Source organism: Protobothrops mucrosquamatus, unplaced genomic scaffold, assembly GCF_001527695.2.
Source record: "Protobothrops mucrosquamatus isolate PMUCROS unplaced genomic scaffold, P.Mucros_1.0 scaffold399, whole genome shotgun sequence".
Classification (NCBI taxonomy): domain Eukaryota; kingdom Metazoa; phylum Chordata; class Lepidosauria; order Squamata; family Viperidae; genus Protobothrops; species Protobothrops mucrosquamatus.
Window position 1 is genome coordinate 29,561 of NW_015386730.1, and position 21,128 is coordinate 50,688.

Sequence of the window (21,128 nt, forward strand, 5' to 3'; positions counted from 1 at the left end):
TAGAGAGCATTACAGTAGTCCAGGCGGGAGGTGACAAGTGCATGAGTGACCGTGCGTAGGGCGTCCCGGTCCAGAAAAGGCCGCAACTGGTGAATCAGGCGTACCTGATAAAACGCCCCCCTGGGTTGTAAGTCAATGACTATCTGCATTAGAGGAAATGCATACATTTCATGGGAAAAGCAAAGCAAATGTTCTTTGCTTTTTAATGAAAGAAAGAAAGCAAAACTCACCAGGAACGGAATGGGTTTAAGATCAAATATATGAGAAACTGCCATGAACAGAAAGTAGATTTGTAGGTGAGAAGCTAATATAGACTAATAGATTAATTATTTAATTCCTCATTTGGACCCTAACTGCCGGGCATTCCTGGCTGCTGGTTTAGTAATGTTGGGCGAAAAAAAGGGTCCAGTTAATCATTAACAAGTCATTAACTATTCTGTGCTCTGTTCCTCTCCCTTAAGCGGATGTCCAATCTCTCTCCTGCAACACTCGCATTGTTCCCACATGCTGTGGGGCCTCAGAGCAGGCTAATCCTTATTATCCTGCCACTCTGGGAAAAGAAAGAAAAAGGGCATTGCTTACCCAGAACTAGCTCCTTGAGCAGACACAGTGACCTCTCCAGCCATTCTGAAATTAGTGAAGGGTGCTAACTATTGAAAGCTGAACATAAGGAACCAAAGATTGATTAGACGTGTCATGGAGAAGATTTATGGAGATCCTGGTATAGGGTGCAACCATGATTGTCCTGGACAATTTCAATGTATATTGAGCATTCCAGAATGAAAATCTCTAAATGGGCTCACCAAGACATGGTTGCCTAAACAGAAATTGTTCTCCAAAGGCAAGAAAGTTCTGAGAATAAAAGTCAGTATATGTGAAATACCCAAATATGTAAAAAATAAAAATAAAAAACCTAGGAAAATTGAAGCAAATGTTACGGTTTGCTGTCCTCTGCTGTTCAAATCATGCAATAAATATTTCTCTTTCCTTGCAAGGATATTGGTGAGCTATTACTGAAAAAAATACACCTCTTATGAGACGTAAGTCTTAGTTAAATTGACTTGTGACTTGGAGAACCCCATTTTCAACAGGGATTCTCAGGGAAATCTATTCAAATCTACATGAACATTCAAGAACTGCCCACTGTTAAAACCAGGTTTTTTTTATTGAGATCATTGCAAGTATGAAATATACACAATCTGAGTGAACAAGACTAGGTAAGACTGAAGACAGTCAATAGAGTCATCTATATACAATGTATGAAGATATGATAAACAGACTTTCTTGGATGTCCATTGTACCTAGCTGATAACTCATCATTAACAATTACTTAAAAGAGCCGTGGTGGCACCATAGTTAGAATGTGTGATGTGGACACAATGAACTGCGGGCAAGCTTTTCCAACTGTCTTTGAACTCCCACACATCTGAAGGATATAACTGCACAACTTGTGACAAGGAATGATGAAAACAATAATCCACACAACTGAGGCACATCAAGTTGAAAAGGGCTGGTCTAAAGAAGTTTGGACAACAAAGCTCCAGAATCAAAGAACGATAAAATAGTCTATTGGGATACATTGTTATGACCATCTACTGAAAATGAATTGATGTGAAATGGCACACTAACCACTATACCAGGGGTAGGCAACCTTGGCTCTTTTATGACTCGTGGACTTCAACTCCCAGAATTCCTGAACCAGCATGGCTGGCTCAGGAATTCTGGGAGTTGAAGTCCACAAGTCATAAAAGAGCCAAGGTTGCATACTAACCAATTTTCAGATTTGTGCTTTGGCCTTCAACTTATGATCTATTGGAATATAGGATTTTTATTATAACCCTTTAATACATGTGCATCCATTAAAGTCACAGTGCTCTGTGTGTGATTTTTCTGTTGCAGGAACCCACCTTGAAGCCATTCCTTAACCAATTACAAATCCGTTGGGAAACTGGTCACAGAATATTAGTTTCCAATGGATAGAAACTAATCAAGGAGAGAACCAACCTAGAACTAAGGAGAAGTTACAACTATTAATCAGGCTTGCCTCCAGAAGTTGTGGGTGCTCCAACAGTGGGGTTTTTAAAGAAGAGATTGGACAACCGTTTGTCTGAAATGGTATAGGGTTTCCTGCTTGAGCAGGGAGGGGGGTTGGACTAGAAGGTGCCTTCCGAGGTGCCTTCCAAATCTGTTATTCTGTTCAACTCATCCATAGATAGCCGCTGCAGAAGCACCATGAAGACAAGGTAGCCTTAAAGAGCCAATAAGCCATGACAGCTTTAGCAATTGGCAAAGACTTTTCTGTCCCATTCTGCTCATTTGGCCAGGCCAAAGGTACGGTATGTTCATTCCTCCTTTCCCCCCTGTAAGGACCCACCCCACTTTACATCTTAAGAAGACAGAACTCTTGGAATATCTCTTCCAACAGGCATCTTTATTAAGAGAAGATGGTTGCAGGCATTCTAGACAGGATCTAAGGGGCCAACCCCTACCATTCAATGTTTTAAGTGTTCCCAAGCAGCCCCCACCCCACCGTCCTTCCAGCGATTGATCCCAGGCATTACATTTCCACCCCTTTTTCCTCACTGCCGGCAGAAGGGAGGCTTCAGAGGGATAGTAGATGAAAGGCTATGGCCATATTGTTATGGTCAGTCCTCTTGGTGAGATCCACATTCAGTCCCTTTGAAGTTTTAATGAAGGAAGTGAGAGTCATAAACCCCTTTGCTCCCTCCTCCCCTTTCGTAGTATGACAGAATCCACAAAGAGTAAGAAATGGATCTTTTTTCAGAATCGGTAGCTAGAATTGAAATATAATTGGATTCTGACACCCCCTCTTCTTCCTTGATTCTTCTTTTTAAAGCAGCAATTCACTGGAAAGGGAGGAGGCCAGTTCCATGCATTTCATTTCTCAATCACCAACCCACTAATGTGGGAGTTAGTCTGCAGAAAAGAAACAAACAAACAAACAAACAAAAAAGTACAGGAAGCCTCTCCAGTTGGCAGGAAAGTTGTCCAGCTTTCCTCAACCTGAGAGGCTTCAGATATTGTAACTTCTGACTTCCATCATCTCCATAGGAATAACATATGAAACACATCAAAAGAATATTAGCTGAATTGGGTTTTTCAACTCATGGAATTCTGGTGATGAAAATTAACTAAAAGAAGGACTGATCCATGTCCACATTCTATTTCTTTCCCCAGTTACTCAGATCAGTGACGGGGAATCACTGTTAAAGCAATGGGGGTCAATCGCTAATTCAGAAGGGAAGGTTTGACTATTGAGTTAACTGCCCCACCATCTACCCTTGATTAGACAAGGACTGTGGTAAACATGGTATCAAATCCTAGAGAGCTGCATAAGCTGAAAATTATTTCTCCAGTCTCAATCTTGTCACTTTCTCTTTCACAAACTTCATTAAAGCAAAAGCAGTAATGATATGCAAGCAAGTGGATTAGTTTTAATTTGTAAGCAATATATCTGTTTGTAAATGCCTATGGAGATTCTCAGTCATCCAGGTCATGGTTGTCCCAAAGATGCTTTTTTTTTCCTTCCAAAAATGCAATTGGACTTTCTTTATTTTTCCTTGAAGACATTTTGCTTCTCATCCAAGAAGCTTCTTCAGTTCTGACTGAAGGAAAAACAAAGAAAGTCCAGTTGCCTTTAAAAAAAAAAAAGCAGCTTTGGGATTTCTGTTTGTGTTTAAGACAGAAACTTTCTGACTGTTGTTCTCTCCACCTTATTGAAGAGGTATCTGGTTTGGTGATTGGGGACATTATAGGTTCATTAAGCTGTATTTTTTTTTTTTACTATGTTAGGGCTTACAATACAGGTTTTCTTACTTCCTACCTCAAATCTGGAAATAAATTGTGTTACTGATTTTCAGCAATTGTTCCCCTAAACTTTCGGTGTTGGGGCAGAGAGGCTTTGAGGAGCCAAGAGGAAGGTTAGATCACGTTGGAATCACACTGGGGGGTAGGGAGAGAAATAAAACAACCTCATTTACTGATTGTGTTGCTATAAAATACTTCACGTTGCAACTGAATTAATCCATTTTGATGGTTTGTGCATACACAGAAACAAACTCATCGAACAGGCTGAGTTTGCCCAACATTTTGTGTCCTCCTGCCAGTTAACCAACATTTAAGCCAAACTTAGCACGTTGATTAAACATTTTGTGTGAGCACAACCACAGATTCCCCCAGCAACGTCTCTGGAGCATTCCCCATTCATGTGCTATTTACCTTCATCATGCGGTGGATCCACCCGTGGAAATCGTTAACCTTGGTGTAGACACCAGGCTTATTGGCCAGGGCACAGCCTGTGCCCCAACTCACAATGCCACACAGCCGCCAACGTGACACTTGTGAAATACTGTCTTCACACATAAAAGGGCCACCGCTGTCACCCTGTCATGTGGAAGAAACCTAGGTTAAAATGAAAACCTGCATGTACGCATCATCCTCACTTCCATATTTGCTGTACGGCTATCCCAGAATTCAAAGGCCACATGGCCTGGATGTCTGGGAATGCTGGGAGTTTTAATCCATCCACATCAAGTCAAGGAAAGCTATTATGGCGGACAGAAACAAGATAACAAAAGAAAGTTTAGGTTTTTAGGTTTAGAATATTACAAGTAGGCCTCAACTTATGACCATAAGCGTACCCATTACGGTTGTGGGTCGTAAAAGATGTAAAATGGCCTTTTTTGTGGCAGTCATTAAGTGAGCATCATGGTCATTAAGTGAACCAATCATTTGCTGTGGGTGTGGCTTTGCCATGGCTTGCTGGGGAGTTCTGGGAGTTGAAGTCCTCCCATCTTCAAATGGCCGAAGTTGAGAAACCCAGTTCTAGAGGGCACCAAGTTCAATTCTAAGAGCTTAACGCAAAATTGGGTGAATGGATTCACTGTAACAGAGAATAGGTTGTTCACAATTGCTAAATTTATCAGTTCTAGAAACACTATATTTTTTAAACTGAATCTAAGACAAGCTTAGTGTATTTTTCCGGGATTACTTTTTGCATCAAAGAAAATTGCCCACACGTTCCCCTCACTATGCTTGACAGATCAGAAGTTCTCTTAATGCACCCCTTTTTTTCATCTACAATATCCTACTCCTTCTTCACCATGCCAAACCGACCCTACCTGGCAAGCATCTGTGCCTCCAGCTGCAAAACCAGCACAGAACATCCTGGGCCTTATCTGACTGCCATAGTAATCGGGGCCATTGCAGACACTGGTGCTGATGATGGGGACACTGGCCTCTTGAAGGACATCAGACTGTTGGCCTACAAAGAGGGAGTAGTGAGAAGCTGCCTTTGTGCAGGACAGCCCTGGGTGCTTCCATCAGCTCAGTACAGTTTTGCAGTGGTTGGCAAGTTCTCTCTTGATGCCATGCTTCCCCCAGGCCCCAATGTAAACCTTCTTCGGCTACTTATCGCTTTCTCTAGGAAGTATCTGAATATAACTCAGCAAGATTAGACCCTTTCTTGCAGAAAAGAATAAAGCCACATAGGCAGAAAAGATAGATCACTGCAGTACTTAGAAATCAAACCCCTTATATAAACCTACAGTTCTGGATTTAACATTTAGTCTTTTTCCTTCGTCCATGATCAGTAAACCCTTGCCCATTCTCTTAATAGCCTCGGAAGGGAGCTAATCTATAGCGCATAATTGTTCTTTCTATTGTGGAAACTGCTGGCATCTGCCTTATCCAGCTTTAATGGGTATAGGTCAGGGGTAGGGAGTCCTTTCCCCTTCCTGAATTATGATTCAGAAGTGCTGGGCCGCAAGGGACACTGGCAGTTGTAGTTCATCAACATCTAGAATCAGATGTTCTCTAGACAGGACCTCAGGCTTGTTTTCAGATCCATTTAGTTGGACTTTGGATATGAGATGTTCTATTAACAACCCACGGTCTTTCCAAACGTTTTTTTGTTTTTGTTTTTACATTTTCCTTAAGCAGAGAAGAAGGACCTCTGGACTGAAAGCCAAACACCTAGAGAAAAGAGTTATGTCTTCATCTCCACTGAAAAGCAGCACGAGTAACCGGGCAGCTTTGGTGAAGCCTCAATTAAAGCAAGGATCTTCAGTTTCATTTTTTCCTGAGCTACTTTGGCTCCAGCATCAGAACAGAGACCGGCTAGTTTCTCTTCCAATCCACTGAGGCCGATTTATGTGAGTTTATATGTGTTCCACTGTTATTACACAAAGAGGTCTACAAACTCCAGTATCTTCAAAGAGAAGCGAGAAGCAAAAACTGGCATCTCATTGTGTGTCTTAGGTGCCAACAAGAATGTAATGATACATGATAAATGAATAGTAATATATAAATTCTGTAACCTATATAAAATGCTAGGGGAAACAGGGAAAGAAAACATTTCTCTGGTAGCTTTATGGCAGTTGTGAGGCTTACATTCATGAGCAGATATAGGTCTATGCAGGGCAATTATAAATACTCTCTTTATTTTGTGTGTATTTTCTTCCTTTTGGCCAGGCCTGCCTGCATCCCCCCTCCCTTTCCTTTCTTTTTTTCTTTCTCTCTTTCTCCTTCCTTCCTTTCCTTCCTTTCCTTCCCTTCCCTTCCCCAAAATGCAGAACTTTTCAACTCAATTAAGCTCTCACACAATTTGATTGTAAACTCCAACTGTGCAAACACTACTGCCATCTTGAGGCAGCAAGAGGCCCTTACCATAGTATTGTGTGTTGCCCCATCCCGTCACAGTACAGATCTTGCCATCCACCAAAGTTTGCCCCAATGCTGGGAGGCAGATGGGCTGAATAAATTCTGTAAATAAAAAAAACCCAAAATGCATTGCTATCTCGGGAAGGATTCTTCTTTCCCTGGCTCGTGGTCAGGAGTGGCAAGTTGCTTCTGTGAGTGGTGTGCCAAAAATTTCTCCTGACTTTTCTTTTTTAAACCAACTGGAAGAGAGAATTTGTGAATTGGAGAAATTGCTCAAAGGAAAAGTGACTTTCAACGCAATTCTCACTAGATGGTGCTGGTCTTCCACAACGTTAGGGAGAAAATGGCCAGGGGCAAGGTGGACATCTCAGACCATTTTTAAGATTTTTTTAAAAAATCCTGCCTTTATTATTTTATAAATAAGGCAGCAAATATACCTAATACTTCTTTCTTCTCCATTCATCCATATTAATGTGGAGATTTTGCACACAAATAGAGGATGGGTGGACTTTGCATTGTGATGTCATGACCCAACAACTCCTGCCCCCAAATATTCTCACCATTGAAGGAGAGTGGTGTGGCCAAGCGCAACAAGGCAACGTCATTGCTGTTCTCCTCACTATTGGGGTCCACAAAGGGTCTGTACCCACCATGGTACGCAATGCCGGCCACATCCATCTGCAGCCCCCTAGTGGATTGCTGAGATATGGCACCCATGAACACTTGCCAGCGACTCACCACGCGATTCCTCCTGCAAAACAGATCCCAAAGGGGAAGAAGGTTGGACGGCAGCTGGGATCAGTGGGACTTTGAATTTAATGATCTCTTGAGATCTAGCAGGTTTACGTGAATTAATTTAAGATTATAGCAGCTGCGTTCACATCACAAGCTGAACTTGATTCCTGGTAACCTTGGTTATGGTTGGTATTTTGGGGGGCGGCCTGGCTTGTTAAAGGCAGAAAATGGCTTTTATGGCCAAGCAGAGCACATGGTGCTAACCCTGCCCAGATGTATTATTTCATTTGCTTCAAAATGCAAAAACAACAGCCCTGTGGTGTTTGGGGGGAGTGTCTCTTTTTCAGTAGCACTTTGATATTATGAGCAGCCTTGTGGCTAGATTTACACATTGCCCAAAATGTTCATTTATTCCATCGAAACCTAAGAAATAAGCCACAATTGTCTGAGTTCACAGTCTGCTAAGCTTGAGCTAACCAACTGTATTTTGACTTAGGACCCCTTCCTAAGGTCACAATCTTAACAAGCTGAGGAATCTTCATGGCCTTAGAGACCAGCGTAAATGCTTTTTGAGTAAAATCTATAATTAGCAATAAATCAGGGTGCATTTTAGAGGGCTTCCTTGAATTCCCCAGCTGGCATGGCGGTGGGCTTAGAATTCTAGGGATTGAAAGCTGAACACTTCTGAACTCCGAAATTGCTCATCAGCAGTTGGCATTCCTCCCTAGTGAGCACTCAGAAACATCAGGTCAACTCTTAAGAACAATCAATATTACAAATCTGGATCTCATTCTATACACCAGTGGTGGCGAACCTATGGCACGGGTGCCAGAGGCGGCACTCAGAGCCCTCTCTGTGGGCACGCGCGCGGTCACCCCAGTCCTAGGCCTTCAGCTGGGTTTTATAAAACCTTTTCGCTATAGGCCTCCGCCGCCGTGTGCAAAAAAAAAAAGGTTCAATCACTCAATTTCAACTTCTCGCGGAAAAAAAAAGATCTTGCAAAGTTGGAATTGATTGATTGAACTTTTTAGTCCCACCCAGTCTGCCGTTACTACTGCAGCCACGCCCACCCAATGGGCCACGCCCACCCAATGGGCCACACCGACGATGCATAAGTGGGTTTTGGGTTGCAGTTTGGGCACTCGGTCTCTAAAAGGTTCGCCATCACTGCTATACACATATCTAGTCCGGGACTTACTCTGGAAAGCAATGAGCTGCTGTAACTACCCATTCCTTTGAGATGATGGAGCCGCCACAAAGATGTGTCCCATCGTAGCGTAGGCTGACTTGCCAGGGCCATTTACCCAAACTGGCATCTTGGCCACCTACAATCCGGTCTGCGGATAACTTCCTGCGTCCACAGTCTGCAAAGCATACAATAGTTAATATCCATTCTGATGCAACTTTGTATCCCACATACCTTCGTGAATGAAATTCATGAAAACCAAGGATATCAAAATAACCCAGCTGGGCACTTGTGATGAAACCAACAAGCTCCAGAGGAGAATCTAGCTTTGAGCAAATCAGAAGACAGGAAAGTTGGATGTAGCATGTGAATAAGAGAGGATCTGAGAAAGATTTGGAGAAAGGTCAAGGTGAGACAGAAAGGCATCGATTGGACAGGAAGGGGGCAGAGAAAGATGGCTAAAAATACCCTGGAAATAGTTTGTGATTTCCATACCTTGACAGAGAGTTGCCAGGAACCGGCCTGTCAGACAATCACTGTGAGAAAGAGAAGAAAACTCAAGTCTACGGAAGGAGAAGTAAGAGGCATTGTCAAGAAAAGTGTGAACTCCCAATTTTTGCAGTTTGAATTTTCTGTGGGACACAGAATATCTCTAGTTTTGATTTTCTTAAATGATGATGGACTGACTACATTCAGTTCCCAGGGATCTTTCATTATAGACTTCACGTTCACCAATTGGTCTCCGATGCAAGGGCAAGATAATTTAGAGAAAATAGCTACTATATATCATGTTACTTCTAAGCAAGTCCTGGACCAAAAATTATTCTCCATGCCTATGCGCCAAAACAACCTTGTGCTCTCAAGATGCTTTGAAATCTCACAATCCTTGGTCATATCCACCTTGATTCAAAACATGCAACATGCATCATGCTTTATTTCTAGGTTGATAAAGCATGAAATGTGCAATAGGAACCAGCTATTGAGTGACCAGCTGTAATGGCAAGTAGGCAAGAGTTTGGGAGAATGGGCGAAGAGACTCCACCAAGAGAATGATTAAATATAAGACAGTAGAGCCCACAGGTGAATAATGGGTGAGGCAAGAGGCTCAGAAAAAAAAAACCTTTCTCTTTCTCAGGCTGTAAAGAAGATGGGGGGAGAATTGTACTTTCAGACTTGTAAAATTTGTCAACGTAGCTTTACAATAAAATGGATTGGCTCATCTGGTGGTGATCACTATCTGTTTACCTGGCAAGGGTGACATCATATTTTCCCAATTACATCTATCCATCCCATCGGGGCCAACAGGGAGGGGGGGATGTTACAAGTCCCGTCCTCCAGGGAAGCCCATCTGATGGAACCCAGAACACATGCCTTTTCTGCTCTGACTCTCATCCTGTGGAATATCATCTCCCTGACCCACTCACCCCAAGGGGGGGTTAGCCCCATCCTTCCTAACCATCTAGAAAGCCCTTAAAAATGTAACCTTTTGCAGGATCTCCTGGAAAGCCTCTGAGGTAGCTGTACAGTGTTCTGTTTAGGTGACTCATTCTCCCACAACCCTGGGTTATATGTTTTATTTAGGTTTAATTATTGTACTGGGTTACATTGTTTTATTTGTTACTCTTGGCTATATGCAGCCCAGAGTCATGCTCAATGAGTTGGGCCGATATATAAATTTGCTAAATCAATCAATAAATGCATTCCTTAACTCAGAAGTTGATAATAATGATAATGATAATGATAATGATAATGATAATGATAATGATAATGATAATGATAATGATAATAAAGTTGGAAGGGACCTTGGAGCTCATCTAGTCCAACCCCCTGCTCAGGTTTCTGTCATTAGGAGTTGCTAGGTGTATTAGGCAGCATCAGTTCCCATCGTTCTTGCCCTCTGGCCAGGCTAGCTAGAAATACTAGGTGTTACCCTATACATTCAAGGCTGGGAAGGTCTAAGTATTTAAGCAAAGGAAAGGTAGGAGGAAGCAAGTGGTCCTTACCACACCCCAATGGCCTCTCTAAGCTTTCTCACAAAAGGCAGGCGAGAGTCATCCACGCAAAAGTAGCCTGATGTTCCGTTGGCACCTACAGCGTCTGCATCCAGGACTGAATGGGAGAGAGATCTGGAAGAGAGAGACAAATCCCCAAAAAATCAGCATCCAACCAATGACTTGGTAAGGTTTCATTAGAGTACGGCGTTTTCTATGCTTTGGGAAGCGGTAGCACTGAGCCCAAAGCAGCTGTTGCTTTGGGGAAATCTTTATTTAGGAGGTGTCTCCCCTAATTTCTGACCCACTATTCCTGGTGCATGTTTATGGGATTCCATCAAAGAGAGATATGAATGTGTATGAACGGGTGTTCTTTTTTTCTTTTTGAGATAACAATCTGTTTCTATAGCACAGATCCAATTTTATTTAACAAATTGACAACAAGTAGATTCAGGTGCCACTGGACTCCACCTAATCTCTGGGGACAATCTTACAATGGCATGAAAAGATCCAAGCATTATAGCTTAGGAGAGCTGGAATCACACTGAATCAATATGACCGAATCAACATGAGCAACTCTACAAGCCCAGTTGCCTAGGTTGACTTATACCAGTCTACCTTCGCCTATGCCTCTCACCTCCCCCTCTCAAGCCCCTCTAGACTTTGTCAACACTGCCAGGTTTCTGGTGTACCTGACAAATCCCATCTCCTCACAACTAAGAGCTGCCACCTGGGCATCAGATGAAGAAGAACAAAGGAGTCTCCACTTCCCTTCAGTCTCATCATACATGGTCAGGCGCAGGTCCTCGGTATTCACCTGAACTGAACAGAACAAAGGTAGTAATAATAATAATAATAATAATAATAATAATAATAATAATAATAATAATAATAATAATAATAATAATAATAATAATAATAATAGTAAAGTTGGAAGGGACCTTGGAGGTCATCTAATCCAACCCCCTGCTCAGGCAGGAAACCCTATACCATTTCAGACAAATGGCTGTCCAGTCTCTTCTTAAAAACCTCCAGTGTTGGAGCATTCTCCGCTTCTGGAGGCAGGTTGTTCCACTGGTTAATTGTTCTAACTGTCAGGAAGTTTCTCCTTAGTTCTAGGTTGCTTCTCTCCTTGATTAGTTTCCACCCGTTGCTTCTTGTCCTGCCTTCAGGCGCCTTGGAGAAGAACTTGACTCCCTCTTCTTTGGGGCAGCCCCTGAGATATTGGAACACTGCTATCATGTCCCCCCTCGTCCTTCTCTTCATTAAACTAGACATTCCCAAATCCAGCAACCGTTCCTTATATGATTTAACCTCCAGTCCCCTAATCATCTTTGTTGCTCTTCTCTGTACTCTTTCTAGAGTCTCAGCATCTTTTTACATCGTGGTGACCAAAACTGGATGCAGTATTCCAAGTGTGGCCTTACCAAGGCATTGTAAATAGGTATTAATACTTCACGTGATCTTGATTCTATCCCTCTATTAATGCAGCCCAGCACTGTGTTGGTCTTCTTGGCAGCTGCAGCACACTGCTGGCTCATATCTAAGTGATTGTCCACTAGGACTCTGAGGTCCCTCTCACAGTTACTACTATTGAGCAAGGTACCCCCTATACTATACCTGTGCATTTGGTTTTTCTTGCCTAAATGTAGAACCTTGCTTTTTTCACCAGGACCATCCCTGCCCCTTCCCCTTGGTTGCTCCCAGGTAGACTGGCTGATCCCATCTGTTGCTGAGCTACCATATTTGACAGCTGCTTTTTAATCAGACTGGGTGGGAATTGGAGAAGCTGCCATCCCACCATTTCTGAAGACATCAGGCTGGAAAAGGTGAGGCTACGTCACAGGTGGTGGAAGAGCTCACAGCCTTTTGACACATACTCACCCGCATATAAGCTTTCCTTTTCACTCCCAAGCACAGACACTACTGTAGTGGGAGATAATAAGATTGATTAGAACATTGGTCAGCAGGAAGAGAAGGACAAGAAAGGCAAAATCAATATTCTACAGAAGTTAATGCTTGCTCTTCACAATGGAAATAGGGTGGGTAGACTGAGAGAGAGTGACTGGCTCAAAGTCATCCATCCAGCTTTCATGCCTAAGGCAGGACTAGAACTCACTGTCTCCTAGTGATTGACCCAAAGCCAGCTTTCATGCTTAAGGTGGGACTAGAACTGACAGTCAACTGATGATTGGCCCAATGTGATGATTGGAGTAGAACTGACAGTCAACTGATGATTGGCCCAATGATTAGCTTTCTTGCCTAAGGTGGGACTAGAACTCACTGTCTCCTGGTGATTGGCCCCAAATCACCCAGCCAGCTTTCATGCTTTACTAGCCTATTGTTGTATGCAAGTGTTTTTCACTTCCATGCCTATCCCCATTCCTGCCAGTTGAGAATTACTGGTTTTATTGTACATCACACACAACCCCAATTTCTTGACTGGGACCCAGCCAGAGTTTGGTGTAAGATGGAGCGATATATAAATGTTTTAAATAAATAAATCCTCTCTGACTCCCAAGGGATCTTACCTATTGCCCAAATCCCAGCTCCGATTCCAGCCAGCAGCAGGAAGGTGCTGACTCCCAGTGCCATGACTTTAGGCAGAGTCCAGCTGCATGCTTTGAGTTCTTCTGAAAGGCAGAGAGATCATCAGACAGCAAAACTCAGAGTTGTGCCCATCAGGCAGAAGCGGGTGTTGAAAAACAACTCCCCAGATGCCATTAATAACAGAGAAAAGGTTTTCCCCAAATTAGGGAAAGGAAAGGGAGAAACAGGGTGATCATCCAAGAGGACCAGGACCTGCCTTTGTACATAACGCCAACCTAGGATGTTTGTCACCATCCTAATATGAAGGCCATGAGGATGGGTATACAGTGGTACTTGGTACTCATCATTAATTAGTTCCAGCAGGCACGATGAGTACCAAAAACGATGAATATCTAACAATTTTTCCCATAAGGAATAACGTAGTGAGTTACAAGGCAGCTGACACCGACAAGCTGAATACCAAACAAACGATGAGTAAGGAACAAAATGTTCACATCAGAATGCATTGAGTACCAAATTCAATGAGTTTCAAAGCAGTTGAGTACCAAGGTGCCACTCTATATTCCATGCTAAGCCAAAAGCCAACAAGCTATATGGCATGGTTTTGTATGTGTGTGTGAACACTATACAGTGTTATTACAATAATTCATTTTCTAGATGTTCTTCAGAAACTCCACCTTTGAACCTAAAGCAAAAACAAGGCGGGGAGCTTATTATTATAATTATCAGATTAGAGAGAAGGTGAAAGAGGTCTCCCTTGTGAGCAGACAGCTTTGCACTTCTCCTGAATGCTGGAAAATGCTCTAGAAACAAGAAAGATGGTGGGAGGGTTGAGGATTTACAGGAGGAAAGTAAGATTGGGGGTTTTTCCTTTCCTTCTCTTTTTCTACAATTCAACTCACCATCTTTTTCCGCCATTTTAAAAGCAATTAATCATCAAAGCTGCTCAGCTGTCTGCTTGGAAATCAAGCTCTTCAGGCCCAGGGGCCTTTGGGTCCAATCCCCAAGTCCTAAGATCAGAAAGGAAGAACAATAGCAATAGGACTTAGACTTACATACCGCTCCATAGTGCTTTACAGCCCTGTCTAAGTGGTTTACAGAGTCAGCTTATTGCCCCCAACAATCTGGGCTCTTATTTTACCAACCTTGGAAGGATGGAAGGCTGAGTCAACCTTGCCCAAGACTGAACACCGGGCAATGAGCAGAGAGTGCCTGCAATACTGCATTCTAACCACTGTGCCACCACAGCTCATGTTACAAGTTGTTTTTTTTTAGCACTTGGCAGAGCAGACCAGTGCAGCCCAGAAGTTGACCTGTGTTCCTCTTAGAGCTCACAAAATTCTACCTGGAATTTCCTACTAGCGTTGAAGCATTATTTAGCTTCTACTTTTATAGTTATTTTGTTGTTATTCAGTCTCTAAGTCCTGTCCAACTCTTATGACTCCATGGGTCATAGCATGCCAGGCTCCCCTGGCCTCCACAATCTCCCAGAGTTTGCCCAAATTCATGTTCATATTTAGCAATATAATAATAATAATAATAATAATAATAATAATAATAACAACAACAACAACAACAACAACAACATCAAACATCCACATCTGCCTATCCCAGGTCCTTGGGAAGGACCCGATAGGTAGACAAAATGCCAAATCCAGTCTGAACATCTGGCTGATTGTGCGATGATTCATAATAATAATAATAATAATAATAATAATAATAGTAGTAGTAGTAGTAGTAGTAGTAGTAGTAGTAGTAGTAGTAGTAATAATAATAATAATAATAATAATAATAATAATAATAATAATAATAATAATAATAATAATAATAATAATAATAATAATAATAAAGTTGGAAGGGACCTTGGAGGTCATCGAGTCCAATCCCTGCTCAGGCAGGAAATCCTACACCATTTTGGACAAATGGCTGTCCAATCTCTTCTTAAAAACTTCCAGTGTTGGAGTATTCACCGCTTCTGGAGGCAGCTTGTTCCATTGGTTAATTGTTCTAACTGTCAGGAAGTTTCTCCTTAGTTCTAGGTTGCTTCTCTCCTTGATTAGTTTCCATCCATTGCTTCTTGTCCTGCCTTCAGGCGCTTTGGAGAATAGCTTGACTCCCTCTTCTTTGTGGCAGCCCCTGAGATACTGGAAGACTGCTATCATGTCCCCCCTCGTCCTTCTCTTCGTTAAACCAGACATACCCAATTCCAGCAACCTTTCCTTATATGTTTTAGCCTCCAGTCCCCTAATCATCTTTGTTGCTCTTCTCTGTACTCTTTCTAGAGTCTCAACATCTTTTTTACATCGTGGTGACCAAAACTGGATGCAGTATTCCAAGTGTGGCCTTACCAAGGCCTTGTAAAGTGGTATTAATACTTCACATGATCTTGATTCTATCTCTCTGTTAAAGCAGCCCAGCACTGTGTTGGTTTTTTTGGCAGCTGCAGCACACTGCTGGCTCATATTTAAATGATTGTCCACTAGGACTCCAAGATCCCTCTCACAGTTACTACTATTGAGCTAGGTATCCCCTATACTATACCTGTACATTTGGTTTTTCTTGCCTAAATGTAGAACCTTACTTTTTTCACCATTGAATTTCATTTTGTTAGATTTCATTTGGTGAATTTCTGAGGAAGAGAAATGTACAACTATCCTTGAAGTCTGAAATCTGGGCTGCTTTGAGATTCATTCATTCATTCATTCATTCATTCATTCATTCACCAAGGAATAGTTTGGCCGTCCAGGTTTCCATTGACTATCAGAGGGGTGATCTGCTTGCGCAAAGATCAACACCTTCTTCCATATCATTTTTGAACATGTGCGGTCCTAACAACAGGAAGCTAAAACCTGACTTGCCTTGAGCATCCTAGATTAACCTAGCAAAACACATTACTGCTCTGTGGCCAAAGTAACACCATTCAGGCACAAGAAGTGGTCAGCAAGCCTGAAGGACTCTCCAGATTTGCAGACAAATCATCAGTGCTTATTCTCATTCTCTCCCACACATACAATATACACAAGACCGGAAAGCATCGTTAAGGGGGAATGGAATTTCCCGGAAGACAGCTTGCCTCTCTTCAGCTCTGGATTAACCATTAAGCAAAATAAGCACGGGCACCAAGGGAAGGGGGGAAGGAAACACCACAGGTTTTTTTCCCTCTTACCTACCGTGTCCTTAACTCTTCCACTGCCGTCACTGAGTTTAATCAAACTTTTTGATTAGTTGTCCTTATCCGCTGCGCTTGACTTTAATCTGCATTGTTTAACGAGTGATTAAAGTTTCAGGAGTTTGGGTTGCAGACATCATGAGGTCACATATCTGTTTCCATCTCATGGCAATTTCACTTCCGTTGTTGAGCTGTGCTTAGGGCAGGGGTCTTCAAACCTGGCCCTTTTATGACTTGTGGACTTCAACTCCCAGAATTCCTCAGCCTGGCTGAGGAATTCTGGGAGTTGAAGTCCACAAGTCATAAAAGGGCCAGGTTTGAAGACCCCTGGCTTAGGGCATCAGTCTGGCTATGGAACTTTATTTTCGAACACTCCATATGCAGCATGGCTATAAATCCCATTTGCATGACGCACATTTTCTCCCAATGCGTACAGGTAGTCCTCAATTTACAACCGTAACCGAACCTGCAATTTCGGTCATAAGGCATGACGGTTGTTAAGCAGGCCATCACATGACCATGCCTGCTTAACAACCATCACGATTTATGACTCAAATTGCAGACTCAAATTGCATCTCCTTTTGTGGCACTTAAGAAATGCAGCCATCACATAGCACATACCACATTATAGATATGGGGCATTATTTATTTATTTGTATCCCGCCTTTATTATATTTTATAAATAACTCAAGGAGGCAAACGTATCCAACATGCCTCCCTCCTCCTATTTTCCCCACAACCACAACCCTGTGAGGTGGGTTGGGCTGAGAGAGAGGAATTGGGCCAGGATCCCGCAGCCGGCTTTCATGTCCAAGATGGAACTTGAACTCACCATCAATTCTTCCTCCATACAATTTAAGATGGACTTAATAAATGGCTGGTTTTTAATTGTTATTGATAGCTTGGTTTGCCTATTCATGCATTCCAATAGGCCACAGTGTGGCTTTGCTTGCTTTTGATTAAAATAAAGGAATCAGGCTTCACAGTTTAGAAAGCAAAGTTTGCGGTTTAGCACGTTGTGAATAATTGAATAAATCGTAGCTCAACAACTTGGAGTTTAATCAGTGTGCGGATCAAGATGGGGCCTCTATCGCTGCAGCATGTATCCTGTTTCATCTTATGTGCCATTGTGAGAAACAAACGGCAGAACAATATGGCCCCTGGCTTGATCCCACTCAGTTCCTCTTACCTGTTTAACTTGTTAGGGAAATATGCCCATTTTTGTCACCTTTCGCTCAATCAAACGAGACACTTTTCAAACAAAGATGCCAAATTTTAACGGACAGTTCAATTGCCCAGCCAACAACAGCTGGAAAAGTAGTTTTCCTCTCTGAACTTTTATCCTAAAATATGTCCGTGGTTCTGTTCATGCAACCCTTGCATAAAATGCTAAGACTGCTGAGTTTGCATTGGGGGTAAGGGTGCTGCCGTTGCGTTAACGACTCAGCATTTTGTGGGATCCCAACCCCTTTGGGTTCTTTTGTTCAGTGCATGATGTAAAACTAGATTCCCCAAATCGAGGAAGCGATGTGAATCCACCCAGAATGTCTGGCACAGTATCATACTTGAGCAAAAAGATTGTATATCAGAGAACATCTAACAATCTCTGCTAGTGAAAGCTGTTTTACTGGGAAGAATATATCCAAAATACAGACACAGTCGTATATTACAATCCTTTTCAGAAAAGTATTCAAAAGGAAAGAGGACATTAAGATTAGAAATGCCATTATCCACCTCTACCTTAGCTACATTCATAGAATACTCTGGAATAGTGATTGAAGGGAATCAGAGCAAACAGCATATCGTTTGGTGAAAAGGTGAAGTTTAAAATAGGATAAATCATTTATTGCTATGGACTCAGATCATCTTTCTAAAATGTTTGAGAATCCTCCTTAGCCCCAGGTATTTAAATTACAAAATTGCCAAGCTCACTGTCTGCAGAGCCTAAAATGCCACACAAACACACAAACCAATGGCACTAGTCTGATATAGTATAGGGTCTCCTCCTTGAGCAGGGGGTTGGACTAGAAGACCTCCAAGGTCCCTTCCAACTCTGTATTCTGTCATTATGCTCAGAGTACCCAGACATTGTTTAAGCAAGCTGAGTGAACCAGGTTATTCTATTAAACCATAGCGTGGTTTATTTGTTTGAACATAGCTTGATAAATGAATGCAACATTTGTATTTTGATCACTTGGGTTTCAGGTTTAGGATGCTATCAGAACTGACCCAACATCAGATAATCCTGCTAGGAATCACCTACAGAATAAGGGGCACAGCAGAAAGGATTTTGCCCACCCCTTCTGGAGTCAAATTTTGGTCATCACCAAGGTAGGGCTATTAAATATAGATGGTCACTAGAGGGTAGCAAAGAGCTAGGGTTTTCTGTGGCTCTTGGTGACCACTTAGTGGCCCCATGAAGTATTACAACTCATATAGAGTGCCTCTGACTAAAGACTAGATATGAATGGCTTATGGAATCTAGGCAAAAGGCTTATTGAACTAACTAATTAAGCATGAATTAATTTAGAAAGCCACACACAATATTTATTCTGGTGGCATTACAATGGCATGGACAAATCAATGCCATGGAATCTAATAGTTACTTTATCGTGATGAAATAACTATTGGATACTTATCGGGAGATAAACTTGTTCTGAATTCTCCCCCTACACAAGCACCACATACAGAGACGTTTAAACATTTAGATAGTTCTCATTTGGGTCCGATTACACCAAATCAGTTTCCAGTAACCTGTCTCGCTTTCTAAAGAAACATTTGGCACTAATGAAATACAGCAAAAGTTAACTGAGGTGTAACAGAACAGCCAAGGGTTAATCCAGCTTTGGGACACGCAAACAACTGGACTGTTAATGGAACAAACTGATTCTCTGGCCTATCTGAGGAAAGCGGCTGACTTTCAGGAAAGTTGACCAATAACAGATCAGTGACCCAACTCTTTTTAATGTAGTTCATTTCTGATGAGATTTGGTGTGGTGGGACAACTTGGCTCCTTTATCTATCATTCAATGATGCAAATTTGGAAAAAGGGTTAATTCAGAAACTTAATTCAAAAATGAAATAACTTTTAAAAGTGTTAGAAGCATCTATAAGCCTTGGTGGCTTTATTTCTGACCCTAAGATGGGGTGTAGAAAAAGTAGCTGGCGACTTGTTCCCACAAATTAACTAATTAAGAGAGAGGGGGTAGGGGGTAGGGGGGAGAGGGAGAGAGAGAGAGAGAGAGAATTTGTGACTCTGGACAAGTCCCTGCAGTTTTCTTGTCAAGGTGTTTCAGAAGTGGTTTGCCATTACCTCCTTCCTAGGGCTGAGAGAGAGTGACTGGCCCAAAGCCACTCAAGCTGGCTTTGTGCCTATGGCAGAACTACTCTCCTGGTTCCTAGCTTGATGCCTTAACCACTACACCAAACTGGGTCTCTGAGATCCATTGACCAATGTTGTACAAAGCTGTAAGAGCAATTCTCATATACAGTAATCTATGAAACGTGTGACAGCAAATCGGATCATTGCGCTTCAAGGTGTTGACCATCATCTTTAAAGCGCTCCATGGCATCGGACCCGGATACCTTCGAGACCGCCTCCTGCCGCAGATTACCCCCCATCGACCTGTACGCTCCCACAGAGTGGGTCTCCTCAGGGTGCCGTCGGCCAGACAGTGCCGGCTGGCGACCCCAAGGGGGAGGGCCTTCTCTGTGGGAGCTCCCACCCTCTGGAACGAGCTGCCCCCAGAGATCAGGGTGATCCCTGATCTCCCTTCCTTCCGCCGCGCCCTTAAGACATGGTTATTCCAGCTTGCAGGACTGGCCTAGGGGAAATTTTTAGAGGGGGTTTTAATTATATTTTAATTAGATCACAGTTAAATATTTCCTTTTAAATTAATTTTTAAACTTGTAATGTTATCTGTGTATTTTTTACTTGATTGTTAGCCGCCCTGAGTCCGTAAGGAGAAGGGCGGGATATAAATGTAATAAAATAAAATATAAATAAATAAATAAATAAATAAATTACAAAAACAGACAGACAGACTTTGGTTATCAAGACAGGGCAAATTTTGCTCTCCAAAGACCCGGGTTTTCGGGAGAAGGGAGGCTGCAGCCCCAACTGCCGGGCGATTTAGGACCCTCACCTCGCTCTCCACCGCCTCAATCGCTGCGGGGCAAATCCGCCCAGCCGAGGGGAGCTCGCCTTCTTCCAGCCCAGGGAGGCGCGCTCTTCATCGCCGGGACCGGAGGCGCTTCTTGCCTTGATCCTCCTGGGCCGATCGCAAAGGCTGCAGGGGAGCCGGGAGATCGCAGAAGCGGCTACCTGTGGGGAAGAGAGGCAGAGGAGCGGAGAAGGGATCACCGCGAAAGGGGAGCAAGCGCGTGGGCGGGGCTAGGCGGCGGTGGGCGGGGCGTTGGCTTTTTTCAACAGTCCCTCTCTAAAGCGAAGGGCGAGCAAGCGGGGCTGGGGGGGGGGAGGCAAGGCGACGCCCAACCCCCGAGGTTGCGTGTCCAGCTGGAACGTCGGGACATGATCCCAAATGGGGGAAACTCCAAGGCTGGGATCCTGGCCTTTCCTTGAGCAGATGGAGAGAGATTTTGGTTGGTTGGTTGGTTTGTAGGGTTCCTAAATTAGGGAGCCAATGTGCATCTCAGCCGAGCAGCGCCGAGCATCCCGGGAAGAGGGTGCCAGCAAAGCCGCTCGGAGCAGCAGCGGCGCTGCGTCCGACACCTTCCAGGCGGAGCCGGACCTCGCAGTGGCAGCGAGTCCCGCTGGCCAACTTAGAGGGCAGCAATGAGAGGGCGCCAGCGGGCC

The 21,128-nt window shown here is 43.1% G+C and overlaps 1 protein-coding gene across 1 annotated transcript in view; it reads right to left on the reverse strand.

Annotated features, from left to right (window-relative positions):
- Window positions 1-14,061, reverse strand: part of HPN (hepsin) — a 14,978-nt gene extending 917 nt beyond the window's left edge. Inside the window, exons 1-11 of the mRNA XM_029284162.1 lie at window positions 14,046-14,061; window positions 13,125-13,226; window positions 12,478-12,519; window positions 11,286-11,415; window positions 10,606-10,728; window positions 9,098-9,138; window positions 8,615-8,780; window positions 7,242-7,432; window positions 6,688-6,783; window positions 5,142-5,284; window positions 4,240-4,404 (exon numbers count right to left, since the gene is read on the reverse strand). Coding sequence (XP_029139995.1) covers window positions 4,240-4,404; window positions 5,142-5,284; window positions 6,688-6,783; window positions 7,242-7,432; window positions 8,615-8,780; window positions 9,098-9,138; window positions 10,606-10,728; window positions 11,286-11,415; window positions 12,478-12,519; window positions 13,125-13,226; window positions 14,046-14,061 — 1,215 coding nt within the window. The remainder of the gene's footprint in view (window positions 1-4,239; window positions 4,405-5,141; window positions 5,285-6,687; window positions 6,784-7,241; window positions 7,433-8,614; window positions 8,781-9,097; window positions 9,139-10,605; window positions 10,729-11,285; window positions 11,416-12,477; window positions 12,520-13,124; window positions 13,227-14,045) is intronic.
- Between the last annotated feature and the right edge of the window lie 7,067 nt (window positions 14,062-21,128).